This window comes from Aphelocoma coerulescens, chromosome 20 (genome assembly GCF_041296385.1).
Source record: "Aphelocoma coerulescens isolate FSJ_1873_10779 chromosome 20, UR_Acoe_1.0, whole genome shotgun sequence".
In the NCBI taxonomy this organism is placed as follows: domain Eukaryota; kingdom Metazoa; phylum Chordata; class Aves; order Passeriformes; family Corvidae; genus Aphelocoma; species Aphelocoma coerulescens.
In genome coordinates this window covers 11,375,620-11,402,262 of record NC_091033.1, presented here as the reverse complement: position 1 = coordinate 11,402,262, position 26,643 = coordinate 11,375,620, and the positions used below count along the sequence as shown (strand labels likewise).

General features: G+C 43.2%; 1 protein-coding gene across 2 annotated transcripts in view; it reads left to right on the top strand.

Moving 5' to 3' along the window:
* Nucleotides 1-26,643, top strand: part of CDH4 (cadherin 4) — a 420,603-nt gene that overhangs the window by 319,583 nt on the left and 74,377 nt on the right. For both annotated transcript variants that reach the window (XM_069034053.1, XM_069034054.1), the window contains exons 5-6: nucleotides 5,795-5,950; nucleotides 13,875-14,019. In XM_069034053.1, coding sequence (XP_068890154.1) covers nucleotides 5,795-5,950; nucleotides 13,875-14,019 — 301 coding nt within the window. The remainder of the gene's footprint in view (nucleotides 1-5,794; nucleotides 5,951-13,874; nucleotides 14,020-26,643) is intronic.

Sequence of the window (26,643 nt, the reverse complement as noted above, 5' to 3'; positions counted from 1 at the left end):
AACCCCCAAGTCCAAATGGGCGATTCCATCCCTTCTTTCTTTGTCAGTAGAGGTCTTTCCCTACTTAACCTTGTTTGCAAACACCACCACCATGGACACTTAGCTCAGACAATGGTCATTTTGTCCAGGGATGGATGAAGACTTCAGGGCAGGCTGCTGTTAAACCCAGGGCTGCAGTTAGTGAAAATGCTCAGTTTATACAAACTGCCCTTGCCTTGTCCAAGCATCCTCTTTGCAAGGCACAGAAGAGACTGTTTTCTCTGAAGACCAGAAATGTTTTAGAGGATCTTCTGGTTTGGATTTTTTTTTTTTTCATTTCCATCTAGGACATACCTTGTGATCATTGGAAAGTGTGATAAAAGGAGACAGAAGTTAATAAATGTTACCTTTACCTGGTTGGGTCTCCAAATCTATCTTCATTTTTCTCTGCTTCACTTTTCCATCTTTTTATTGAAACCATATGTGATTCTTTCAGCAACATACAGTAATTTGTTTGGAAATACAAGGCTAGAGATGTGTCTCTTTACTGGCTTCTAAAACAACTGTGAAATAAGAGTTAAGAACTTTTATACAAATGAGTCCTAAACATATTGCAAATTCAGTTAAAAATAAATAAGTAAGTCCTTAGCAAAGATTTCAATAAGCAGTAAGAGTAGTTGAATTAAAATATTTCCACTAAAATTAATGAGCCAATCCTGGAATGCTTAGACTGACTCTTAAGTGTGCTCTTTTAAAGGCTTTGAATATGTTTGCCTGTCTGAATTTCTATGGAGCATTTTGAATGCATGACAGATTATAATCTTCAATTATTTTAATTTGGTTTTCTTAATGGGCAAAATAGCTAAGAGCTTAATAATAAAAGACACTTACTGCTTATCATTTACATTATTTTATGTGTTCATTAATAATTATAATGGGTTTTATAAAACAAAAAAATCAAGTCTAAGTATCCCCAGGTCATTTTAGTGCAAATGTTGCATAGTATTCTATGGGAGATTTGGGAAACTAAGTGGTTTTTGAAGGGCATTTTTTTACTCCATATGTTGTAGAGCAAGACAAAGAACTTTGAATGAAATTTATTTTCTGGTTTATTCTGTGGAAGGAAAATGTAACAGAGAATAAATGTCCTGCTCTGCTTTCTCCAGATACATTCCTAGAGACAGTGCAAGGAAAGGCAGAACCCAGACCATGGACACTTTGTGAAATTCTCTCAGTATAGGTTATTAGGTCCTGTTGTTACGGTCACATCTCTTCTCTAGGCTCAGTTGTCCTTGTTCGTTCAGCTTTTCCTTACACACCCCATTTCCTGGGCCTCCAGGCATTTTCTTTACTGCTCTCTAAACAGTCTCCATTGCAACACTTTTTTCTGGCAATGTCGTGCTCCAAGAACTGTATAATTTATAGTCTCACTGGTGCCCTCCAATCTGCTGACCACACAGCTTTCCATACTCTGTACCACCCCTGCTCCTGGCTTTGGAGCATTGCAGGGATCTCTGGTGGTTCCTGCCACTGCCAGGATGAGAGAGAGGGCTTGTGAATTCAAACCCCTGCAGCAAGAAAGGGCAGTCCTGAGAGCACGTGGGTGTGGATGAACAGGAGAAGAACAGTGATCAAATCTGGTAGCTTAGAGGAGCTCATCACCTGAAATTCTGTTCACCAGTAAAGCTTGTGGGAATGGTTTAGCTACCCTTTAGTAAATCCTGATGGAGATGCACGAACCATCAGATGTTATCTGTAAAAGCAGGATGCAATCCTGTGCCACAAACACTGCTCTTCTGTCTAAATGAGACATTGCTGCAGAGGAAAAGCCCTTGGAAGGGCTTAGCCCTGTATTATCTCAAGAGTTGCAAATCATTTTCAAACATTTTAGTTATTAGATCAGAACCTGCAGTGGAAAATACCCATCTGTGAAAATGCACCGTTTCTCCTCTTTCTGGGATTGCTTTATAGAAACAAGGGCTGAGTCAGAGTCCTGATGTTCTGGTTCTGAGTTGTAACCATTGCTGGGTTTTGGATGATGCCTCAATGATTTGAGCTCCAACCACTCTCTGCTGGGCTGCAAGGCCACCCTGTCCTTGCTGGCCACAGCCAAGCAGAGGGATGGCAATGGCAGTGCGGTGCCTGGCTCTGCTGCAGGTCCCCTCTGGGGCTTTGGTGGCTGATCCCACAGTGTCCAGATGGTCCATTTGTATCTGTCAGAGTTGGTGAGGGTTCCTGCATGGAAAATGCTACCTGTGTTCGTGAGGTAGGATAGGAACAAGAGATTGTGTCTTCCAACATAAATTGCATTTTGATCTGGGACATTTTCCCTCACCAGTGTATCATTCCACTCCAAGCTCCATCCCAGAGGGGTTTTTTAGAGCATAAAAGCTGCTTTGCAAGCAAATTCCTTTTATGACAGTCATCAGCCATCATCATTCATCCTGCTCACATCATCATATGCAGAGTTGAATCATGCCAGGCACTGGAGAAGCTCAAAGCTCCAAGGGTTCTCCAAGTAAAAAATGTATAAATGCAGCTAAGGAAAACCATCCCTGTGCCATCTGTTCTGTAACCCAGAGCCCTGCATACCTCTTGACTGCATTATAAAAGGAGAGATAAATGAAAGGAAAATTCATGTGTATGTTCTCCAGTCAGAAGATTATCATATGGATCTGTTACCATCTTCTCACTTCCCAGGCTAAATGAAGGAAAAAGTATAACTCCCTTCTGAACAAGTAAATTCCCCCAACCATTAATTTTTACTCCTGATCTATTGAGCTCCTTGGGAATAGAGAGGGGATTATTATTATTATTATTATTATTATTATTATTATTATTATTATTATTATATTACTATGGTAAACTGCTCCAGGAACAGTTTCAACAAAAGAAGTAAACCTTGCATTGTGTTCAGATAATGCTCTTCTCAACAAGATTTAATAAATTGCACCCTGGGAATTAGGCAAATGAAACCTTTGGTCAAAATATTACAGGATTACTGAAAAATCTTTTTTTTTTTAATCTCATTAAGAGTGCTAAAATTGTATGTTCCAATATAAAAAACATGTGTGTGATAAATATCTCCCCGGTAGTAAAATGTACTATGCTTCATTGTCAGTGGTCTTTGCAACTTTCTGTGACAAGTGCTACTTCTTACATGATTTTTTTCTGAACACTTCACACCCTTGTATTTTTCCTGGAGATGGATTTAAGTACAGGTAGCAGGCAGACCCTTGTGCTATGATTGCAATTAACAGCAAGTAAGGAGTCATTGCTGAATATTTGCAATATATTTCCCCCATCTTTGTTTTGCTCAGTGCAGTATAATTAGGTCATGGATTTCTCTCAGTATAATTGGGTAAGTCGTGTGGGTCTTATGATATATTTCATCTCCTACATCTGCAAGGATTTACATACAGACAGCTTAGACCCTATTAATGCTAATAAAAGTGCTGCAAGGACATCCTATAGCGTGCACTTTATTAAACTGTACATAGCTTTCTTCGAGAGCTTCTGTTTATCTGCGTTTCCCAAAAATAAAATATAGTGCCTTTAGCACTGAATATTTAAATCCAGGCTCCTTTTCCCTGTTTCTGGCTCCCTCTATGCATTTCTAATGCCTCTATCACAATGGGATCTGGGTACTATATGCAACAGGAAATAGAGCAGAAAAATGTCCACTAACAGGCTCTCCCCTTATGTGATTCAGGTTAAAACTGCTCCCATTTTGGTTCCCTGGAGTGACTGCCAAGCTTTTTGGTGTTTGTGCTCAAGCACAGCCATAGCTGAGCCAGGCTGAGGCTGGGGAGAAGTGCAGATGCCTTGATTGGATTGCTATGGGGTTTTCCCACCTTTGTTAAGGGAAAATTTACATTACAGGTTGTTTGGAGCTGTGCAGACACACACTGATAAAGACACACAACTATGTGTCTTTAATTTGTAAGATGGGATCCCCACTCTGGCTCAAAGCTGGAGGTCCAGCAGTGTCTTCCTGTTTTCACTTACCTTAAGCCTGGCTCCAGGTGGGGATGCAGTGAGTTGGAGCTTGAACTCCCTGACTTGAGCTGTGCATTTGCACAGACGTTGCCACCAGCTCCATTTCCAGCCCTTCCCTGTGGCAGGGCAGAGCCGACCTTCTGAAAAGGGGGGCTGTGGTCTTCAACTGTTGATCTGGTGGGTCATCTGCTGTCACCAAAACCACAGTTGTGCAAACAAGGCTTGATTTTAATATACCCTTCCTCACTCCCAGATTTGCTAATGAAAGTTTGATTCGTGGCTGTCTTCTTGGGTCTCTCTTCCAAATACCCACTAGCCCCACATAAACCTGGAAAAATCAGCCTGTGCAGCATGAGGGCACTTTCAGTGTCCCCAGGCCCTCTTTTAAGTGACTATACCAGTGTAAGTCCAATCAGTTTTCCTCAATACTAACAGCGTAACAAGCAGTGAATCCTTGGAGAGAAGACAAATGGAATTGTCTCTATTCCCTGACCTGCAGCTCCAGCGGCGCAGGTGCCACACGGATCAATCCTGGCGGTGTCTGTAATAACTGACATGATTAGCCATTAGCAGGAGCAGATCTGGACAAAGCTATCAAAGGAGATTCTGGGGGCCAGGGATCTGATATTGCCCTGCACTGACACGTTCAGCATCTTGTCGGCCTCCTGTGTCAGGAGAGGAAGGAATAGCAGTAGGTCACATATGGGAGGAGTGTGGAGCAGCCCACAGCCCCATCTCAGTTCCTTTGCCTGACAAGCAAAGCCTCCTCTTCCCTTGGGAAATGACCTTCTCTCCCCAGATCGAGGCTGTTTGGGGGACACAGCACCCCACCAAGTTTGCTCAGGCCCCTCCAAGGGTGCAGGTGCCGTAGCAGAGATGCCAGCGTGTGCTCAGCTACGAGGGCTCTATTATCTTCCCACTACTTCGTTGTATTCATAGACCTGTTAGGGAAAAATTTATGCACATCGCTTTTTACAGTGCCAAGACACTTTGTGATGGTGCAGGGGGTGGTAATTTATTTGTACCTTGCACTTTCTTTTGGGAATAGTCATGCTGTTGCAAGAACTTCTTTCAGCATTTGATCAGAAAATTAAATTTGTGTTTAAAGAGATAGTCAGGGTTGCTAGGACAACATATTAACCTCCCTTATTTTTTTCCTCGGCTCTGTAGCCAAGGTTCATGGAACTCGCTGTGCTGTACTCGGCTTGCAGTGTTGTTCTCAAGGTGAGGGAGGGAAGGGCTTTCAGAAACAGTGTCCAAAACATGCTTTTCCTCAACAAATAATCACGTAAAATGGTAACATCCCACTGGGCGTTCCCAGCTCGTCCTTGTCAAGCCAGCAGGGTTGGACAAAGAGGAGCAAACAGCCCCATTCTTTGAATTTCACGGGAGCATTTGTGTGCAGAGTCACCAGGTTTGAGAATACGATGTGGGAGCTTGCAGACAGCGTTTTCAGAAGTGATTAATGGCCGGGAGACTCTGGGTATGGCTGAAAAATTTGAACACTTTAAGGAGACTGGGGTTTCAGTAATATGTAAACAGTAGGTTTTGTGCATTTTAGGCTCTTCCACATCTCAGTCAAAAAGTCACAATTTCAACGATTTCTCAGAAATTAAAGAGGAGTAAAACAGCTGAAACTATGTGGAATATACTTTTCATGGCTTTTCGCCAAATCTTTGGCATTCAGCTCCCTTGTCAGGATTGACAGTGGTATTACACCTCTGCAGCCTTCAGGCTCAGATCTTTAAAGGTGCTTAAACATCCTTATGGCTTTTGTCCAGACCTTATGGATTCTTGTCTCTGTTATTTCCTCCAGATCCGTTCCGATAAGGACAAAGAGATCCATATCAGATACAGCATCACCGGAGTGGGAGCCGACCAGCCGCCCATGGAGGTCTTCAACATTGACCCTGTGTCTGGCAGGATGTACGTGACACGCCCGATGGACAGGGAAGAAAGAGCTTCCTACCATGTGAGCATCAAACATCCTGACTTTTAGCTGGGCTCACCAGCTCAAAGCAGAATTGCTGGGTTCAACAAAGGACATGCTAAATCAGCCAAACCAGTGCAGTGCTGGTTGGTGGCAGCTGAACGTGGGCCAGCATGTGCCCAGGTGGCCAAGAAGGACAATGGCACCTGGCCTCTGTCAGCAATAGTGTGGCCAGCAGGACCAGGGCAGTGATTGTCCCCCTGTGCTGGGTGCTGGTGAGGCCACACCTCAAATCCTGGGGTTGGTTTTGGCCCCCTGACCATAAGAAGAACACTGAGCATGTCCAGGGAAGGGCAGCAGTGCTGGGAAAGGGTAGAGAGAGTGAGTTTGATGAGGAGCACCTGAAGGAGCTGGGAGGGCTCAGCCTGGAGAAAAGGAGGCTCAGGGGAGACCTCATCACTCTCTGTGACTACCTGGAAGGAGGTTGTAGCCACCTAGGGGTTGGTCTCTTCTGTCAGGTAACAAGTGACAGAACAAGAAGGAATGGCCTCAAGTTGTGCCAGGAGAGGTTTATGTTGGAGATCAGGAAAAGTTTCATCACCAAAAGGGTTGTCCAGCCCTTGCACAGGCTGCCCAGGGAAGTGGTGAAGTCGCCATCCCTGCAGAGAGTTAAAAGCCATGTAGATGTGGCACTTGGGGACATGGTTGAGTGATGGGCTTGGTAGTGCTGGAGGAACAGTTGGACTTGATCTGAGAGGACCTTTCCAACCTAAACAATTCTGTGATTCTGTAAAAGTGGAGATAAACTGATGTCTTTTTCAGACACAAAGTTAGAGTCATTTGTTTAAAATGGTGGAACTTCACACTGCTTGTTAAATCCATGCAAATTTATGGGTAGACTGAACCACCCAAAACCATGAGAAGCCAGTCACTACATTAGCATGTCTTGGGAAATTACTAATTTAAGAATCATTACTGCATCTAAACATGCAGTAATTGCTATAGTCATTTTTCACTTTAATTCACCAGGAGATGTTCAGGCAGTATGATGGGGGTGTGTCAGATAGGTTTTTAAATACGCATATAGGCTAATATTAAATATCAGGGAATTAATTAAGATTAATTACACTCAAAAGGGATGGTGCCTCATGCTATCCTAGTTCATAAAGTGTTCTACCTTCAGAATGCTCACAGTGTAATTGGTTGCTATGTTTTGATATAAATCCCAGCCTCTTTATTGCACAATGTAATTGCACATCAGATCCAGTCCCACAAGCGGCTAAAAGAATCGGTTGCCCCTTGCATGATAGCCCAGCAAAATTTCAAACATTTTCTGCATCTGCGCTTTAGTTGTCTCCTGGAGTGGTTGTGAAAGGTTGTTTCATGGATTGCTATCAGCCTTAGCCCCATCTCCTGGCATGGTAATAGCCCTTCACAGGGATGCTCTAATGTCAGCGGAGCACACGGGTCACTTCCACTGACACCTCATCCCGAACTGCGCCGTCGGAGATGCACATTCTGTCAGCTTTATCAGGTATCCAGTTAACCATGTTGACACAGCTTCTGGGCTGGGGTGGAAGGATAAAGAAAATAGATTACCTCTTTAGTTGGGTGGAAAAAGAGATTTCCCCTGGGTAGAAGGAGATCTGAAGAAAAATTATTTTATCCTCTGTGAACAAGAACAATTATTTTGTTTGTTGTGCCTAGGAAAATATGAAGAGAGGTTGTTTTGGAGAGGAAATATTTGAGATAAAGTGCGTGTCATCTCAGCATTGTTGATATTGTTTCAGCTGTGCCAGGTTATTATAACAGTCTAGTCAATAATAAAAAAGTTAAGACTTTTGATGGAGCCGCTGTGATGTCTGCGATCAGACACTCTCAGTCAAAAACATGAGATGAAACAGATTTTGTCCTCCATCATAACAAACCCTGTGCCCCTTAAAAATGAACTGAACCTACCAGTCACGGTGAATTCAGTAAATTGAATTCTTGCCTTGTCAAAGGTGACAGGATGAGTCTGCCTTATACATACCACAGGATTTCTAGCCCTTTCTGTTCCTCACAGAAAGCTTGAACTAGTGGCATCCATATGTAAATAAGTATATTCGTACTCTGAAGGTTACAGGAAGATGTATTTTACAGAGAGAATAACTGATAAGTATGTTATGAGACCTTAGAGACAGTAATACTGAATGATAGAAAAATCTTTGTTAGCAGAACAGTGGAAGGTGATGGAGAACATTTTAAGTTGTGGCTGTAAATGACCTTTAGATCCTTCAGCCTCAGTAGCAATGGATTGATGGTTTCTTGAACCATCAGTTGTTCATTTACTAACCCTTTACAAAGCATTTATAAATACACCATGCACAAAGCAATGACCCAAACAGTGGAGCAAAAACTTACAGTAGGAATGAACAATGATGGAAACTGGAAAAGAATTGGCCAGCTTCCAGACAGAAGATAAAGTCCAAAGTCTTGGCTGGTGGAAGGTTTGAAGAAGTCAATGAATTTATGCCACTTCATAGAGCCCAGTCCCTAACTGATAGGAAAGGCAACATGGAGCCAGGTTTGAAGGGAGTGTTGGAAGAGCAGTGACTGAGGTGTAGACTTGGATCTGAACTGGAGAGCTTGGCCACCTTTAAACTGGTTTGACATCTGCTGTAGTTTCCTTTAGCTTGAATTAGTACCTTTGCTCTTCAGCTGGAGTAGAGAATGTCAGTGGAGCTGCAAGGCACCACTGGTCCCTCTGACCCAGCAGGACATGGGCTCTGTGTCTAATGCAGCCTTCAGGTTTTCTGCAGACCCAAACAGAACCAAATCTTCTAAGCATCTCTGTCACTGTCGAGTGTTGTCCTTGCTGCTTTTGTTCCCAGGTAATCTAAAAACTAATTATAAAAGAAAGAACAATAATTTGCAAGTGTTTGTGAGGCTACATATCAAGAGTTCTGTTTCATTAACTCCCACATTTTCAACACATATTTTCTTATGCATAATTATCTGTATTGCTTCAGGACTACCATTTTTAAAATACTAGTGTTTTAACTCTCCTTGCATTCAGCAAGCCATTTGGCTGATGAAACCTGCCTTGCTCCCTAAGGTGAAACAGATTTTTTCTAATTAGATCAGGAGTTCTGCAGCAGAACTTCCCCTGTTTTTGTGATCATTCGTGAACTTTTAGGGAGGATCATTCCAAGCTTGAGGTATGCAGAGATGTATGTGCCTCTGGCACTCACAGCCCCTGCCCAGGTGTTGTGTGTGCTGGCACAGTGATCGCAAGTTCAGCCGCATTTTGGCCTCATCTGTTTTTGTCTGCACTCCAAACCAGAGCACAAACTCTCCAGGGACCTCGCAGGCATCCCAGACACGGAGTCAGCTGAAAACACGAGCAGAGAAAAGCGAAATGGGCTCTGCATCCACTTAACCAACACCATGTTGTGGTGTGGAGCTGCACCGGGGGCATTGAGTGATGCCCTGGAGCCACCCCAGCATCATTAGTGCCATGGGACACGCAGCCAAAGGACACACAGCCATGGGATGGACACACAGCCATGGGGCACATTCCCCACATCTCTCTGCTATCTCACTGCAGCAGGTGTGTGCTGCATCTTCCCTTGCAGTCAGCCCTTAAAATGTTCACTGCATGCCAAATAAGTTTCAGCAGGTAGTGCCATTTAATATGCATGGGTTCTCTTGGCCTTATTTAACTGCGCTCCCCAAGTCCCGTTTGTGCTGCTGACAGAGTCAGTGGCTCTGAATGTCTTTTCTGATCCAGACACCGGTTTCATATTAAGCTGCACTTAGGCCTGGCAGGTACAAGGGATAGAAAATTGATACATTAGTTTTCCAAGATGTTTTTCAAGCTCTGTTTTCAAAAGACATCGGCATAAACATGTCAGTAAGTAATCATTGCTTATGATACTCAAGTAATACGCATTATAGGGAAACTTTGAAGCAAGTTCTAATCCAGTTACGGACATATGTGTTCACTGTCAGCATCAGGCTGATGAAATACTCCCTCAGAAATGGCTCGAGCAGAGCAGGTGGGTTATAGACTGACAAAGAGTTGTTTTAAATGCAAAGGAACAAAACAATTTTACTACAAATTAAGGGATGCAAGAGCTAATTCCAGTATTTTGAACCATGTTGAATAATGCCAGCCATTTGTGTCACAATGCTCTAAATTGGACTTTTAATCACAATTAAGAGCACACAAATTAGGCATGACATTGTATGCTTATTGCTTAAAGGCTCTGTCACTGATTGATAATGTATATTTGTATTAGTAGTATTAGTGCCTAAGTAATATTCATATTTAACACAATTCACTGTGTTGACTTTGACTAACTACCTTCAGATACCAGCAGCCTCCAGTGTAATCAATAATCATGATACCAAATCATTTGTATGCCAACAGCTACATTTACACTGGAAACTGTCAGTAGGAAAACCTCAGAGACCTGTGGTAGCTGCTGCTGAATATGATAGCAATAATTGTCATACTTTTAAGCAATATTTGTTAAAGAATATTGAGCCAGCTCCTTGGCTGGTACAGCAGAGTGATGCATCAGCTAGAGATTAGTTGGCCACATGTATTAATTTTTCAGAATCCTTTGCAAGGTATTTCATTTGATTTTATTCCTTCTTCACTCCTGTCATGTTCTCCCTCTTGGGGAAAATGTAAATATTTCAAAATAACTTTATAAATGTTTCTTAACTGTCTCTTCAGCCACCCACCAGCTCCCATTTGAATCCTTGTGCATGCCCCATGTCTGGCATGCGTCCTGTGGCCCAGGTGATGCTCACTGACCTTTCACTGGTGTGTTTTCCAGCTCAAAATGATGTGTGTGTCTGACAGAGCTCAACCATCACCTTTTGTTTCTTGCCCAGTGTTACACAGCACTCCCATGCATCTGCTTTTCATCCCCTCCATCACTCTACCACCAAAATAGGGGTGGCAGAGGTGGCTTGGTCACAGGTGGGCGCAGATGGCAGTCTGAGCCACGGAGCACCACATGGACTCAGACTGTGCCTTGCAGAAATGAGCCCCATCTCAGCAACTGAAGAACGACTCCAGAACAAAGTGTGTTGTCCAGCTTGAGAATGCCTCATGAATACCAAAAGTAGGACAAGAGAACGAGGGAGAAGATGAATTAAGGAAGGGAAATGTAGTATAGATCTGCCTTAGAGACCCAGCTAGTTTCCCAGCAGACAGATTGCCCCCCTGGAGTTCCTCCTTCCTTGGCTCTCTCTGCTGAGGATGGTCTCTAATGAGGAATTGTCTCTTAACAAGGAATGTTTTTTAACAAGAAGAGCTCCCATTGAGCTGAGTTGAAATTCAACCCTCTGGCTCAGGACTCCCTTCTCCCTCAGCCACGGCTGGCACTGACCACAGAGAAGCAACGTGTTGTGGAAGATATGGAGGCGTTGGCACATGAGAGTTGTTCACATAAATGCAAACGAGCACTAAAGGAAAAAAGTAGAAATGTTCACTGAAGCCAGGCCAAAAAAAGGAGCAGGAGAGAGGATGCCATCCTCCTGGAACCCCAGATGCTGTGAGTCAGGACACCAGTGACCACACCAGTGTGCCCAGCACTGCCCTGCCTCCCATAGCTCAGCCGAGTGCTGGAGTTGGGCTCAGGACAGGGGTGACACTTGAGCATGTCACCACAGGTTTGATGAGATTCCTGCAGTCTTGCTTGTTGAATTGTTTTTGCCTTGAGTGCAGGCAGTAACGCGCTGATGGGTACATGTGCTCAGTGAGTGCAACAAGCAGATAGATGTGCATTGCTGAGAAATCCCTTACTCCTGGAGATTTCAAACAAAAGCTATCAAATGTAATTAAAAATTTGCAGGGGGAGAGTCAGATCTGAGGGGGGAGATACCAGCTTTGCTCTCTGCTTTATCTCTGAATGGAACCATTTCCGCTGCTGGAAATGCTGTAAGAGAGAGCCCAATGCTGCCTCAGTTTGAAGATAATAACTTTAATTTTAGCTCCGAATTACTTTTTTTCAAAGACAGTCTGACCTCTGACTGTAAAGTTATTGAATTGCTCCATCTGACATGATGAAGGATAGTTCAACAGGTGGTAGCCAAAGCAGTTACTATGCAGGAAAGAAATGCAGATATTAAGAGCATTGCAAGTCATGAAATAAAAATGGTACATCCTGTATTGAAGGCAAAGCTGGACTTCTTCAGGCTTTAAAGAAAACGTGCTGCTTAACTTCCTTTTAAAAAAAAATGTTTTTCTCCCAGCTCATTTCACATGGCAGTTTGTTCTCTTTGCTTGATTAATTGTTAATCCAGCCTATCTTAATGGTGTGCAGTTCCTTTTGTTAAGCTCTGGACTTCTGAGCACCATACATGAAGGGGAAAGTTGCATCAATCACCAGCACAGCAAGAGTGAAAGACAGGAACCAGTGCTAATGCAATTAGCACATTTATTTGTCATGCATCAGAGGAGCTGGAGACCTCCCTGGCATGTCAGCTCTGACTCCCAGCAGCAGCCCAATGGTGTAAGGAACTGCTGGGAGGGACCAGAGGCCTCCATCTCTCTGGATGGCACCAGCAGGTGTGTTCCCTGTCCTTCAACCCCATTGTCCCAGCCATCCCTGGCACAAACAAGCTACCCAGGGAAGCTGTGGCTGCCCCATCCCTGCAAGTGTTCAAGGACAGCTTGGATGGAGCTTCGAGCAACCTGCTCTAGAGTCCCTGCGTGTGACAGAGGGTTAGAACTAGATGAGCTTTAATGTCCTTTCCAGCCCAGCCCATTGTGTGATTCTGTGACTCCGTGAAGCTGACGTCCTCTGAAGCCTTGGTTCCTCAGCCCAGCAGCCCCATGGGATGTCACTCGGCCATCCTGAGTGCTGTCCCCAGCTCTCGTGGCAGGGTGGAGGTTCAGCAGTGCTCACAGGGGCTGAAATGAAGAGGGATGATGGCCAAAATCTGCAGCACTCACAACCAGCCAATGCCTCCCCACTGGCAGCCGTGGTCAGGGGCGGTGCAGCTCTTCCCTCGCTGTCGGGAGTTCTCCTGGAGCCGGCATCGGCAGCACGTTCAGCCACACACCATTTAGAGTAGCCATCTGTTCCCTTTAATGAGAAAGCTATCCATTTTTTTCACCTGGTTACTGATTGTTCCAGACTATTGTTGATTGCTTTGTTTTATTAATTACTCATTTTGACATGCTGTATCTGTCTCTTTTGTTCGGAAAACAGATGCTCTTGTTTCTGGGCATTATTACTGATGGTTATTGCTAATAAGATGAAGCTGCAGTTCCAGTTTAACTGAGGGCTTAGCCCTGTGGCTCTGGTTATTGAAATGTCTCAGCACTGGATATTTTATTCAAGCCTAAGGAAATTTCATTCTTAGTGCCATGGGGGCTCCCATTATTTGAAGGAAAGGGACTTTTTAAATGTCTTTTAGTGTGCAGAGCAATGGGGTTGGGAGCTGTTGCTGTTCCTGGAGACCATGATTAAACAAAGAATAAACATTACTAATGTCATCCTGAAATCTCTTCACTTATAAATCCCTCTTAGTATGGGTGTGAAAGGCTGCAGGTTCTCGTAAGACACTTCTCACTCAAAAACATTTCCTCACTTTATTTGGAACTAAGCAAAAATTTGCTTTTCAGATCGTCAGACAAGGTTCAATATGTCTTAAAAATTAAAATAGAGTGGTCTGTGAGCTGTGAAGGAGATAGTATCACTACACCACAGTTAAAGTGTTTCCACTGACAATCACTGTTTTAAAATATTATTTTGTTATTATATTAAGCTCCGAAAAACTGTCTGTGAGTCGAGTGTAGATGGAAACCATGTCAGAGCTTTCTGCTGGAATTGAGCCAGATACTGGCTCCATTCAGTTTTGAGAAAGTATTTATGATGTAAAGTCAATCCTTGCAAAACAGTCTCTCATTCTGCAACAAATCCAGTTGCTGATACTGTGCTTTCATTGTGCTTATTCCCAGCTCCGGGCTCATGCGGTGGATATGAATGGAAACAAGGTGGAGAATCCTATTGACCTTTACATCTATGTGATTGATATGAATGACAACAGGCCAGAGTTCATCAACCAAGTCTATAATGGATCTGTTGATGAAGGCTCCAAACCAGGTACAGTTGAAAAAAAGTCTCCAAGTTTCACAGGTTTTCAGCCATTCCTCTGGTGTGGTGGCTTGGCCTCTGCTGGGAACACAGGGGATGAGGGACAGGTTTGCTCTTGCTGCTCTTACTGGAAGACTGATGGAGGTGAGAACAATCTGGTATCTCTTTTTCTGGATGAAGAGAAAGTGCAGACTTGGGCTGGAGGGAACCTGGATCCTAGTGGTCCCTTCCTGGCTGTGAAATTTGTAAAAGCAGCAGTTTTGCAGAGTAATGCTCTGTAGCACCATTCTCATACACTCATTGCACACATACAGGGCTGTTATGCTAATTACAGAGCCCTGAAAGCAAGTCTGGCAGTGGCCTTTCACTGACCCTGTGTTTCAAATGCTCAATATCCTCCTCCTTGATATTTAATTCAGTCATTTGCCAACTCAATATCTGGCATCCAGTCAGACTCCAAAGGCTCTGTCTCAAGAAAACACTGTTATTTGGGACCTGATGCAAACCTGCAGAAGCGGGATTATTCCCACTGAAATCGCAGACTCATCCTCTGTCCCACAGACTTTTCTAACAGAGGGTAAAATGGGGAAAAACCTGAGGTAGAATTTCAGAAAATTTGTGGGTGAAAAATGAGTGAGGATGTAAGCAGTATAGGGAAAAGTGATAACTTTTACATGAGCACATTTATATGCTTGGAAAAAACAGAGCTGTAAAGGTCTTTAATAGTCTGTTTCTAACTCTATTGTTGTTTTGTTATTTAAGTGTGGTGTAACTCTGCAGTTTCCAATATGGGAGCAGGGTTGGTTTAGCTCACTGCTGAGCGTAACTAAAATGAGTCTTTCCATTCTTTGAACATAAACTGTTCTGTATCACCAGTACAATTGGAAGTCTGAAATCAGAGGGAGATTTTTCCTTGATTCTCTCCTCAGTTGTTTGCCAGCTGAGGGGTGAAATACCCCGTGACTTTGGTTTGTGTCAGCAAACATTTATCACGGCAGCTCTGCTGCCAGAGGTGTGACAGGGAAGTCTCCAGTGGGCACTGTTTTTAACAAGGTGATTCACAGTCGTGATTGATTGTCTTCCAGCACTGTGAGGGATGGGCAGCTGTGGGGGACACGTGGTGGGGAGAGAACGTGACATTATTCCTGAGCAAAGAATAGGTACAGCTCCCTTCCTGATTCCTTTGGGTGGTGATGTCCCAGCTTCAAAGTCCTAATCCCGGTCCTGTTTGGAGGAGGGAACATGAGAAGTCCCTGAGCTGATGGTTCTAATGGCATCTTCCCAGAGAATTTTTCCAGTTTTCATTTGAAGGCCACTTTGGGGCATATCAAGGTTTGAAGATTGATACAACATTTCCATAGCAAATCAAATTTCTTACATCTTATTCGAGGACAGATCAATATTCAAAGTGTTCCCAAATGTTTTAACTAGCTCTGTTCATCTGTCAAAGAAGGAGCAAATTGCATCCTCTTCTTGTCTGAAATCCAGATAAGCCTTTGAGCTATTAAATCAGAAAAGGATAATTTTGCCTACAAAATACTCATGCCTCTGCTTCTAGCAGTGATTTTTAGTATTCTCTATCCCAGGCTGGAGTGCTTGCCTTTAAGGCAGGAAGGTAGAAAGCAATCTGTTTTTATTCAAAAGCAATTACATTTGTCTTTGATGTATTTGTCGGGGTTTTTTTTCTCTCTTTCCTGTTTAATCGGTATTCTTTTAAAGGTTTATTTTAGTATTGAATTTCTCTTCCTTGCTTTTGTAGAGCCTCCTAGGAATTTGGGTATCGGAGGCCCTCATTCCGTGTGCTTGGCAAGAAACATGATCTTGTGCCTTTGAGAAAGTGATAGAGAGGTCGTGGAGTTAAAGGGAATATCTGCGTACTCCTCCTTTGCCTCAGAGTTGTGTGTCCCTCTTTTGTACAGAGACAAGCATGTATTTAGCTAAGGGTAGATCTTGCAAAGATTTAGGAACTTTTTTTATAATTCAAGATGCCTCAGAATATTATAACAACTAAGGAGGTACCACACCAGCCATTGCAAGAGAAGAATTATGTGACTGGAATTCATGATTATTTCTGGCAGCGGTTGACAAATGAAAGACACTGCATATTCTTTGAGGTAACAGCAAAATGTGTTCAGTACTGATTCAACAGTAAGTTAGATATGTATATGCATCTATAAAAATATCTGCATATGTGTGAATATCCATGCTTCAAGCAAACTAAAAAATCTTGTTATATGTTACAGGAGTTCAGCATTCATTTTTCTCTGCTCAGTGCTGCTGAACTATGCCTGAGGACTGAAAATGCTTCCCTGGATATCCTGTGCAATTGTTATTTCTCACATCTTCCATATGCCCATTTATAATGGCTGTGATTAAAAATGCAGGATTACTTGATTATGACAGTATCTGCAATGTTCTTAATAATTTTGCACACCTCTAATGAGAAGAGTATTAGAGTATCCCAAATAAATGCTGACTCTGAGGGCAGATAGAATGAGCAGCCAATGGCTGTTTGAAGTCAGTCGGAATTTTGCCCAGATTTAATAAAAAAAAAACCCAGATAAAAAAGGACATATGGAGCTCGAGCTCTACCAATGGAAATTCTGCAGAGCAAGACCATCAAAAATGTGCTGTTGAGCAGAGGCTGAGCAGGGCACCGTGACCTTGAGCGGTGGGGAAAGCCCTGGGTAAGGCTTCAGCAGGATCAATTGGGCAGATCCCGTTCCGGTGAGCAGGAAAGGACCCTGTGGTGCTGTCCCAGCACTCCTGGGGTCCAGGGTGGAGCAAAGGCAGGGCTATGTGTGTGCAGCAGGCAGGGCTGTCCCTCCGCAGGATCCTGTGCCACCAAGTGCAGCCTGGTCCCCGCTTGGGGCTGGGATGTGGTGACCTGGAACAGAGTGCAGGGCCTCATCTCTGAGCCTGGTAGGGAGCTGCAGTTTGTGCCAGGCCAGGCCAGGGCATGGAGGGTGGCCAAGTAAGATGTGACCTACTGACTCAACAGTGAACAAGCCAGAAGAGGGTAGAGTGAACCAAGGAAACGGGAATGCAGAAGGAGGCTCTAGCCTGCGGCACGGTGTGACACTGCTGGGCACTCAGCCTCCCACAGAAGCAAGTTTGCTTTAGCCTGAAATACAGATGTACAGAATTGTCCAGGAGCTGGAAAAATTGGCAGCAATGTGAAGAGACTCATTAGACAGTCTGATGGGGTTTAAGTGAAGGGGCTTCCCAGCCTGCAGAGCACTCAGCCTGGGTTCCTGAGGAGCGTGCTCTCTATGAGTCACCTTGAAGCAACCCTTGACGGGAATAGAAAAGAAATCATCAAGTATTATTAATTATAATAGGTTGTTGTTGCTGGTTAAGATTATAATAACTTAATTGAAATGCTGTCTTGAGCCGTAGCATAGTGTTCTTGAAATTAGGAGCTCACTCTTGGTGAAGTTCTGTGTAGTGAGAACTGGCCCCTGGACACCCTCAGATGTGCTGGCTCTTAAACTGAATTGCATCTTTCCTTTTCTGATACTCTCTGGCAAAACAGTTTAATGCATTTCTAGCTTATCTAGCCTCAGGTCAAGTAGCTGGGCAATTGAAATGTGTAAATGCAGGCCCTTCCAAAAATGCAGAACAGGAGTAGTGATGCAGGACTTCCTTTTCCACAGCACCATCTTTCTTCCTCACTCTCCCCCTTCACGAGTTGTTTTGATTTAACGCGCCACTGTTTGAAAGTGTATCTTAAAAGACCATGTTTTACTCATGTTGAATAATGTTCTGCCTCTTTGAACTTTGCCTCTATGTGAAGAACACAGCCAAGTTTTAAAAATGCAGCTGCAAGCTGGAGCTGAAATTCCCCTGCTCCCTCTGGCAGCCTTAATCAGCAGAGCTCTCCCAGAGCTGCACGTTGCCTTTCAAGCACTGACAAAGCGGGACAGGTTGCAGAGCTCAGCTGCCCAGCGCTCCCTGCCCTGCGAGGATTCTGCTGCCTTTTCCAAGCCTACATTTCCGAGCTGCATCACACCAGCTCCTTACAGCAGGAAGGACCTGGGGCTTGGAGTGGGATTTTCCACCCTGTACAGCACCAGTTGCTGCCTGCTGTGAGCACAGCCCCTGAACTTGTACTGCCGGCCAGTGCGGGATCCCAGCGGTGTCGCTGGGGAGGGCTCTTTCAGGAGAAACTCTACAGTCTCCAGAAAAAAATTGCCCAATAAGATAGCATGAAAATGCTTAAATATAAAAGAAGAAAGGGAATTTAATCACAAAACAACAGTGTGATGGAGAAAGATTATTTCCATCTCTGTAGAAGCTTAGTTTTGCTATAACCACCGCAAACCCTTCCTCACGGAAGGATGTGGATGTCTTACTTAACTGAAGCGTTCAGTTCTGAAAAGGTCAATGTGAAATGCTCTGCAGCGGCTTGAGTGCTTTGCTCTGGGTTGTATCTATTTTGTTTTAACAGAAAGATTGTCAAAAATTAACTCATCTCTCCAAAACAATTTGTTCTTGTCAGACTGGCCTTTTCCATTCCCATTCATCCTTTCCACTTCACTAACTCTCTGAATACATCTTGGTCCCTTTCAAGTCAATAGCACAAGTCCAAGTGACTTCTTTTAAACTCCAGCCCCTTCATTCTCCTGGAGTTCTGTAGGATAGTTAATTCCTACCACCTTCCTTGGGAGTGGTGTGAAAGAGTGCTGAGTATAGAGAGTCCTCCAAAATAAAGGAATATTAGTATTTCTTACCTGAGAAATGTTAAATGTTGTAATTTAAAATTTCTCCATCTCCTCCTGAGTCCATGGAACTCTGATAGAATAATTGTTGATAACATGCCACGTGAAAAATGAAATAGCTGGGAGCCAAATCTATATGTGGCAAATTGAGTTAAAGAAATCTCATGAAAAATAAGCAGTATATAAAAAAACCTAAGGATTTTAAAAGCTGATTATTCTCCTGGTGTCCCAGTTTGTTTATTTTATTTCTATGCCAGCAGAGATTCCCTCAGAGATTAACACCATGGACTAACGCACAGATGGGGCCAGAAACTCGAAAGTCATCTGAATATTAAGAATTTAAATCTTTAGCCTCAGTGATTTGAACAGAAAGCCAATTATGAGGCTGAATTAGTTTTCAAATTAAACTGCAATTTAAGGTTTGTGAAGTTAATCTTTTAAGGCATATAGTTGCATTCATATATATATTCATGGGGAGAATTTGGATTCTGCAGTTCTGGCTTGTTCCTCTTCTCCAACCTGACAGTGTAATTCATGAAGAGATGCCGGGTGTGCTGCAGGTTGTTTGTTCAGTGAAGGAACAGAGCAGTTGTTGCTGGGTGGCAGGGCCTGAGATCTGAAGAGAAGATGTTTCATTTTTAAAAATTAATAGGACACGGAGCGAATCCCTCTTCCTGCCACTGCAACCCATTCCAAAAATGCCATAGTGCTGCTCATAGTCAAAACATTCATTATGTTTTTTCCAGCTTGGAGGGAAGTTAATTTTAGAATTCTTCATTTAGGAAGGTCCTAGTTCAAGAGAGCACCTTGGACCTGGAGGTGCATGGATGGGGCTGACACATGTTCTGGTTTTTAGCACTAAAAGCTAAAATAATGCAAATGCTGAATGTGTCAGAGCGATCATGCACAGGTGAAATATTCCAGAGGGCCAGAGTAGGACTCAACAGATTCTTCCATTCATCCCAGAGCTCTTTGCAGGTTAGATGCATTACTTCTGGATCCATCCCAAGATTGAATGTATTCATCTATGGCAGTGCCATCTTCTGCACTCTGGGCAGGTGCTGCTCTTACCCTTGCACTTCATATGCTATTAAAAATGGCTTCATACAACCTGATTCCATTCTCTCACATATTACACACAAATTTAGGATATATAATATTCTTTTTCAAGTTCTTTTGCTTAGCAGAGCACAATTTTAAGATAAGAAATTGTTTTTCTGCAGACTCACATGGTAGTGCTTTCCATTTTCTTTCGAGGTGAGTGGTTATGAAATCTGTGCTCTTAATTTCCTTTTCAGAAGCATCCAGTCCCAAGAGAAAGGAGGTGAATTATAGGAGTGTGAGAAAAAAATGCAAATCCCCAGACTTGTGGGTTTTCCCTCTAAAAAAAAAACACGGCCAAGTTGATGGAAAGGAAAAAAATAGGGAAATCGTGGTCTGAGACCACTCTAGGAGGGAGTTACAACTGAACACTGTAATAGTCTATTCTCTGCCTCCTTTTAACTACAAATAGCATAGTATGATATACATAATAGTGTTTATATTATATTACACCACTTTATATTATATTGTATTACCTTGCAGTGTCAAAATTCAGGGATTGGATTGAATCCAATGTGGAGGATGTGTTCAGTGTCAGGTTCTGTGCAGCTGGGACTGCATTTTGTCTGGAGTCACACGTGCCTTCAGTTCAGCACGAAACCTGGCTGTGCTGTTCACACAATTCAGTTGGAATGTTCAGGATATCTTGTCCTAAGTAGTCATGCTTTCCCCCTTCCTTGAATTAGCCCTGGAAATCGAGAGGATTCATGTGCAGGAACTCAGCCGAGCTGAGCCTCGTGAATTTATGCAGCTGGAACCATTTGCTCAGAGGCTGGATGCGCTTTTGCCCATCCTGATGTTTGACTGGTGGGATTTCTCTTGGGTAAGTGGGTCTCAGTAGGCTGCAGGCTGCTGGAAGGGAGTGATCTTCAGATCTGGCAAGGGCCATGTGTGTGCTGCAGTCAGTGCATCTGCTCGTTGGCTCTCCGGAGGTATTTATTCCATTTTTAACAGTAAGGAGGTCTTATTTCCGTTCTGGGTGACAGCAGCATCTTCCTCTCTCTCTGTTGTCTCTCCAGACCTGCTTGCTCTCTTTATTCTCATTAGGTTGGCTCTTGCCCTGTCTGAAGCTGAGAATCCAATGTCTCTGCTAATTAGGAAGTGACATCCGTTATGAATTAGGTTAGCTGCTTGAAAGGTCAAAATTTGCCAATGATTACAAAAATTACGTTGAAGAGAATGACAGTAGCTATCAGTTATGATGGAAGGAATATCATTCGGAAGGAAAGTGCTGCTTCTATTTAGTTTTTTATCCAGAGCATGTGAGATGCAGTTTAATTTAAGTACATTTGCAATTTATTACATCTGCAGTACTCGCACTCACTTCTGTCATCTTGATTTCTTGTTCATGTTCCTGTTCACCTCTGTGACTCCACTCAGCACCATTGCTGGGTCAGCTACCCAATTTCATTTGAAACCCTTAACAATGAGCGTGTGAAATTGTTTCACGTCACCCATTGAATACATTAAATTTTTTTGACTTGAGGGTGCAGGTTTGTTAGATGAAATGCTTTAGTCTTTAACACTACAGCAAGTTCAGTTGTACTCTGAGGACTTTTTCAGGATCCCATTATACTTGTCACTGGAACTTGGTTTTGATGCCTTTACTTTTCTAGTGTGTCTTTCTGTCCCCGAGACCTCCTTGCAATGAGTGAAATCACCTAAAGGCTGAAGCGTGCCTGCCATGAGTTAGAAGCATGAGATTCCCATCCTCTGTGGAGAAGGAAACTAATATCAGGAAACTCTTCTGAGTGAAAAATTTTGGGTTTAGGAAATGTTGTAAATTTTGCACTGTTCTTCAGTAGTTAATCTTCCCACAACAACTCTTATTGTCTTCTCTATCTAGCATCAGATGCAGAGGATTCACTAAGTGAGCTTTCCAATTTGGGGGGAAAAAATGAGGAGTAAGGGGAAGTTTCCATTAGTACAAAGCCATTATTAACTTGGGTTAATGAAGATCTAATGTAATATGGCCATCACCACATGTCTGCACATAATGATTCCGTCCTTTTCTATGGGGAATGATTAAATTAAGTATCTTGTAGGTCAAAATTAGACTGAGAAGGTTAACCAACCTTTAATGATTCTGCAGCCATTTACCAGCCATTTAAAAACATAAACTGTGAGATAAAGCTGGATAGAGAAACAGCATCATCAGTAAAAACTGGGTGAAGTTTTAGTGTTTTCTGTTTATATCATAGGAGAAGACAGAGAGGAATATGTGGTTTTGCAGTGACGTGTGGGATAAAGGGCAAAATGAAAGGAGTTCTTATTTTTCTTTTTTGTTGGCTTCCTGAAAAGTGCCCATTAGCTCTTTATTTTAACATGCATTAAATCTAACTAATGGATATCAAACCAGCTTAGAAAAATGTTAATTATAAAGCAGTTGTAACAAAGACTTTGGGAGCACAACTGTGCCAAAATACTGTTTGTGTGCCTTAAACTCTTGGAAGCTCCATCTTTATGGAGAAATGAAGTTGCATAGATGGGAGAGCAGAGATTGCAGACAACGTGAGGGGAATTAGCAGCCCTCAGGATGCTTTGGGATTGTCTGAGCTACAAAGAACTGAGCTGATTCTCAGATTCCACAGTGATTTGGAGGGGGGGGGTGGGCATTTGTTTATGACTGTGCTTATCTGCTTACACATGCTCAGGGCAGCTATCTCTCTTGTTTTGCTTTTCTTTTTCCTTAACGTGTACAGATGGAATGAGATATGGTGAACCTAGCAAAATCTCTTTGTATTCTTTTCAAGGAGATGCAATTCATTTTAAAATTGACAAACAAAACTGAATATACAGGTATAAATTATCTCCCTTTGCTTCCATCCTCCCAGCTTCTGTAAGGCATTTTTTTGCCTATCCTGTGGAAACCTTAATTAATCCAATGGGAATATTTTCCATAAGGGTTGCTTTCAAGCATTTCTCTCATGTGTCTTATCCATGGTTAGAAACAAAACCATCTCATTTGACAAAATAACATCTGGGAGGTTATGGGCTCTGGGAGAATCAAAGGGAATGCATTGGGAAGTTACAGATTCTGGAGGTCTTGCCTTTTATTGATAGATCTCCTTCGTCATGCCATCCATTAATTTTAACTCAGGTGATATATGGACTCTGCACATTAGTTAATGAAGGCTAATGCACAGTAATCTTGTCATCACTAGCTGTGCATGGTAATTCAATCTGCTGCTCGGAAGAGCTGTTCAACATGCAGCAAATTTGATTTAATATTGACATGATGTACTAGGTTTGGTATTTTATTTAACATACCATGTGCCTTATTTGATGAGAAATGGTTTTCTTTCAGCAGGTTACCTACCTGAGTTAGGCAAGGTGTGTAGTTTAATGCAGTTATATCAGGTATATGTCTGTTATATCTGCACAGGGTATTCATCCTGTGATACACTGCACAGGCTGGGGCAAATTTCTGAATTTGGCACTTCACGCATTCGTTTAATATTGTTGGTGTGCTTGAGAGCAAGCCCTGAAGAGCAGAAAAAATAAAGGTGATGCTTTTCTCAGACACTGAAAGCCTAAAGTCCCTCTTGTCCTGTTTACACTCGTTCAGCCTACTCTTGTAGCTTCATCACCACCAGCAGGTCTGATGCAGAATTGGCAGAGTCCAGTTTGGGGGTCCTGAGTGTGACTTGGAGGAGTTTGCTCAGTGTTTCTGGTCTGTAGTAACTGCTACTACAAACTACTATCTCTGTTTGGGTAGGATATAGGGCTGTAAACATGGTGTGGTAAATACATTGATTTCCACAAAACACACACACCCCATGGGCCAGATTGGGTAATCAGTGCTTTCTCACTCAAACCCAAACAATACCAGCTTCAATCCTTGAGTGCATTAGAGCTGTTCTCTCTGCCACTGTATATTTGCCAAAACTGTGTGGTATGAGGGGCTGGATATGGGGATATATTGCCTTTATTTTAATATAAAATACATGAAGATGTATCTCCATGCAAAGGACATCGAAGCATGACATTATTTACTTTTATTGCAGGTAAATCATCACCAACCATCTGAGTATAGTGCAGGAGTTTATACAGCACCCAGAGGATGTTAGACACTATCTGTGTATATCCACATCGCTCTGCTGAATACTCTTGTGCACAGATCTATGTTTATGTCATTCACTGCAGCACGCAGGCATCTGGAGGATACATCTTTCTTAAAGACAGGCTAAATGCAAAGCAAACCAGTGGAACAAAGACAGTGGTGTAGGTTACCCCAGCTGATCCCTCGGGAGCTGTCCCTAGGGATGGTGCCCTCAGCATGGGGAACAGGGGATGCTGTCAGTCAACACTGCCAGGTGGGAAAAGTGTGTACACAGGAAAGGGAGAGGAGATACCAGCCACTGTCCAGACTGTGGAGAGGGAGAAGCAATTTGCAGCCAGTTTACAGCAGACTGTGGTCAGACAGGCAGCCCCAGGGAGAGCCAGGAAGGAAGCGGCTGCTGCAACTCCATCAAGTGCTGCAAAGTGCTGCAGCCACACAGGGCCCTTTGCAGAGGGCATTTTATTAAGTTACAAGATAGTAATTAATGCCAAGTTCCTCTCTTTATTTTCTCTGTGGCTGGGTTTCATAATCGAAATTAAAGATAGGAGATAGGGAGCAGATTGCCTCTTGAAATACAGCTCCGTGGTACTCAGTTCATGACTTTAGAGACATTTGTCCAGTCCCATCTCCCTTTATGGAGATGTAGGTCAAATGCTGTTGAAATAGTCCTTTTCTGCTAGAGCAGATGTGTTCAGTCCAGTGCTACACTGCAGGAAAGAAGCCAAAAGGTCAGGGAAAGAGTGAAGGAGACCTTCTGTGCTCTCCATCCATGGTATAGCTGCTGTCCCCCACCCCCTCCCTCCACAGTTACAGCCCGGCAGGTTCCCCGACCGAGTTGGGAACCCACCATCTCACACATGTGCTGGTTAGTTTTGGAATCTACAGTACAGTCTGAGACATCCCACATGAGGAGGGACCACAATTGTGGGGCACCCTTGTCTAAACCTGGAAGTCCAAATGACTTTCAAAGCTGGTTTTTTGAGCTAGAAGCGCATCATGAAATACCACCTGTTTGGAATACATCCTCAGACTGCACACGTCCTAAAATAGATCCTGTTTTCCTCTTCCGCTTCTGTTTTCATTAGCCCTAGGTTTTGACATTCTGTTCAGAGATATTTTCAGTATTGAATGCATTAAGATAACATAAATTCCAAATCAAACATCTCATTCAGCATATTTCCTATTTAAATTTCTCCCGTACATTTTCCCTGTAGTTATCTAAGGGTTGGTTTCATTATTTGTATCAGCTGTCTAGTGATAACTGGTTTTGCAAAAGAGCAAAAAACGAATGCTTGTAGAGAAAATAGAGAAAATTTGTTGCTTGCACAGCCTTGTTTCAATTCAGTGTTTCTTCCGTCTTCTGAAGTTTATTGATCGGGAGAATGTTAAAGCTGTTGAATAGTTTGTTTTCATTTCACAAATGTGAATCAGGATTATTGCAGAAAAACAGGAATGTATTCATCATTAAGATTTGCTTTACACATTCATTTATTTTTCAATCTATAATTCTTATTGAACTAAGAAAACTCACAGGAATATATGTATCACCACCGAGAACAAAAAGAGCCTGATTGAGGCAGATGGAAGATCAGCAAAGCACTTCACACAAGTGCAAAAATACAAACTTCTTGCTAATACTGAGAAATGTTGGTTTCCCAGAGTTGGGAAAGGTCCTGGGGGGATTTCCTATGTGTTGAGTGGCTTAAAGACACTTGGCTAAGGTACAAAATGCTGCAGCCATTTCTAGATCTGCCCATTTAGAGCACAGGGTACTTTTAAAGTCTTTTGCAAACAGATGCAAGCTCTCCAGCTCTCTGGTATTCCTGAACTGGGAGTGTGGTAGCTCCTAGTGTGACCAGGCTGGGGACCTGGGCATACCAGAGGAGACAGGGCATGATGCTGATGTGGCCACATGTCCTCAGGTCTGCCAGTGGCTCACATCTAAGCCAGAGAGAAGAACAAACTCAGCCCTTTTTGTAAAGCCATGTGTGGCTCCATCTCATGTCAGCTCAGGTTCTTGCTGGGACCTCATTGCATCTCTCCAGCATGGCAGGCTCATAAATTGACCCGTTGGCTCAGAGTTCCCAAATGCGCGCTGTTGGAGCTGCACCTTCCCTCTTTTCCTGGATGCTGTTGGGTTTGGTGATCACAAAATGAGGTTATGCCTGGTTTCGCTGTCTCTCTTTGCCTCCCACTCCTCCTCTCAGGTCTCATATCATCAGATTCATCCTCCGTTGCAGATTGCCTTGTGTGAGCAGTGTGTGCCTGCCCTGCTACTCATTCCCTCCTACCAGTATAACAAGTGTAAAGCTGGGCCCTACGAGCTCTGGGGGGTCACAGGACCATGCAGCTGCAGGAGTTCATCCAATCAAGTAACATCTTTTACCCTCATAATGATAATTTCCCACTTTAGCAAAACACCCTGCTGCCAAACTCCAGCGCTAATGAGCCTGTCAGTGCATCAGTGCACTCCCGACAGTATCGAGAAAGTAGGGATTGTTTTTTGCAAGACAAATGAAGATACTGATGATTAGCAAGAAACAAACCAACAATTCAATACATCACTGGCCACACATACCAAATCATTGATTTTCTGTCCTGCTGGGCAGCAGCTGTTGTATTTGCTCTGCAGAAATGGATTTTTTAATCCAGGAGGGACCAGAAAGGTGGATGTTTCTCCAAGAACTGGAAGCAGCAGGCAGTTGCTCCCTGCACTGGGCACGGGCATGTTGATGGTGTCCTTCTGAA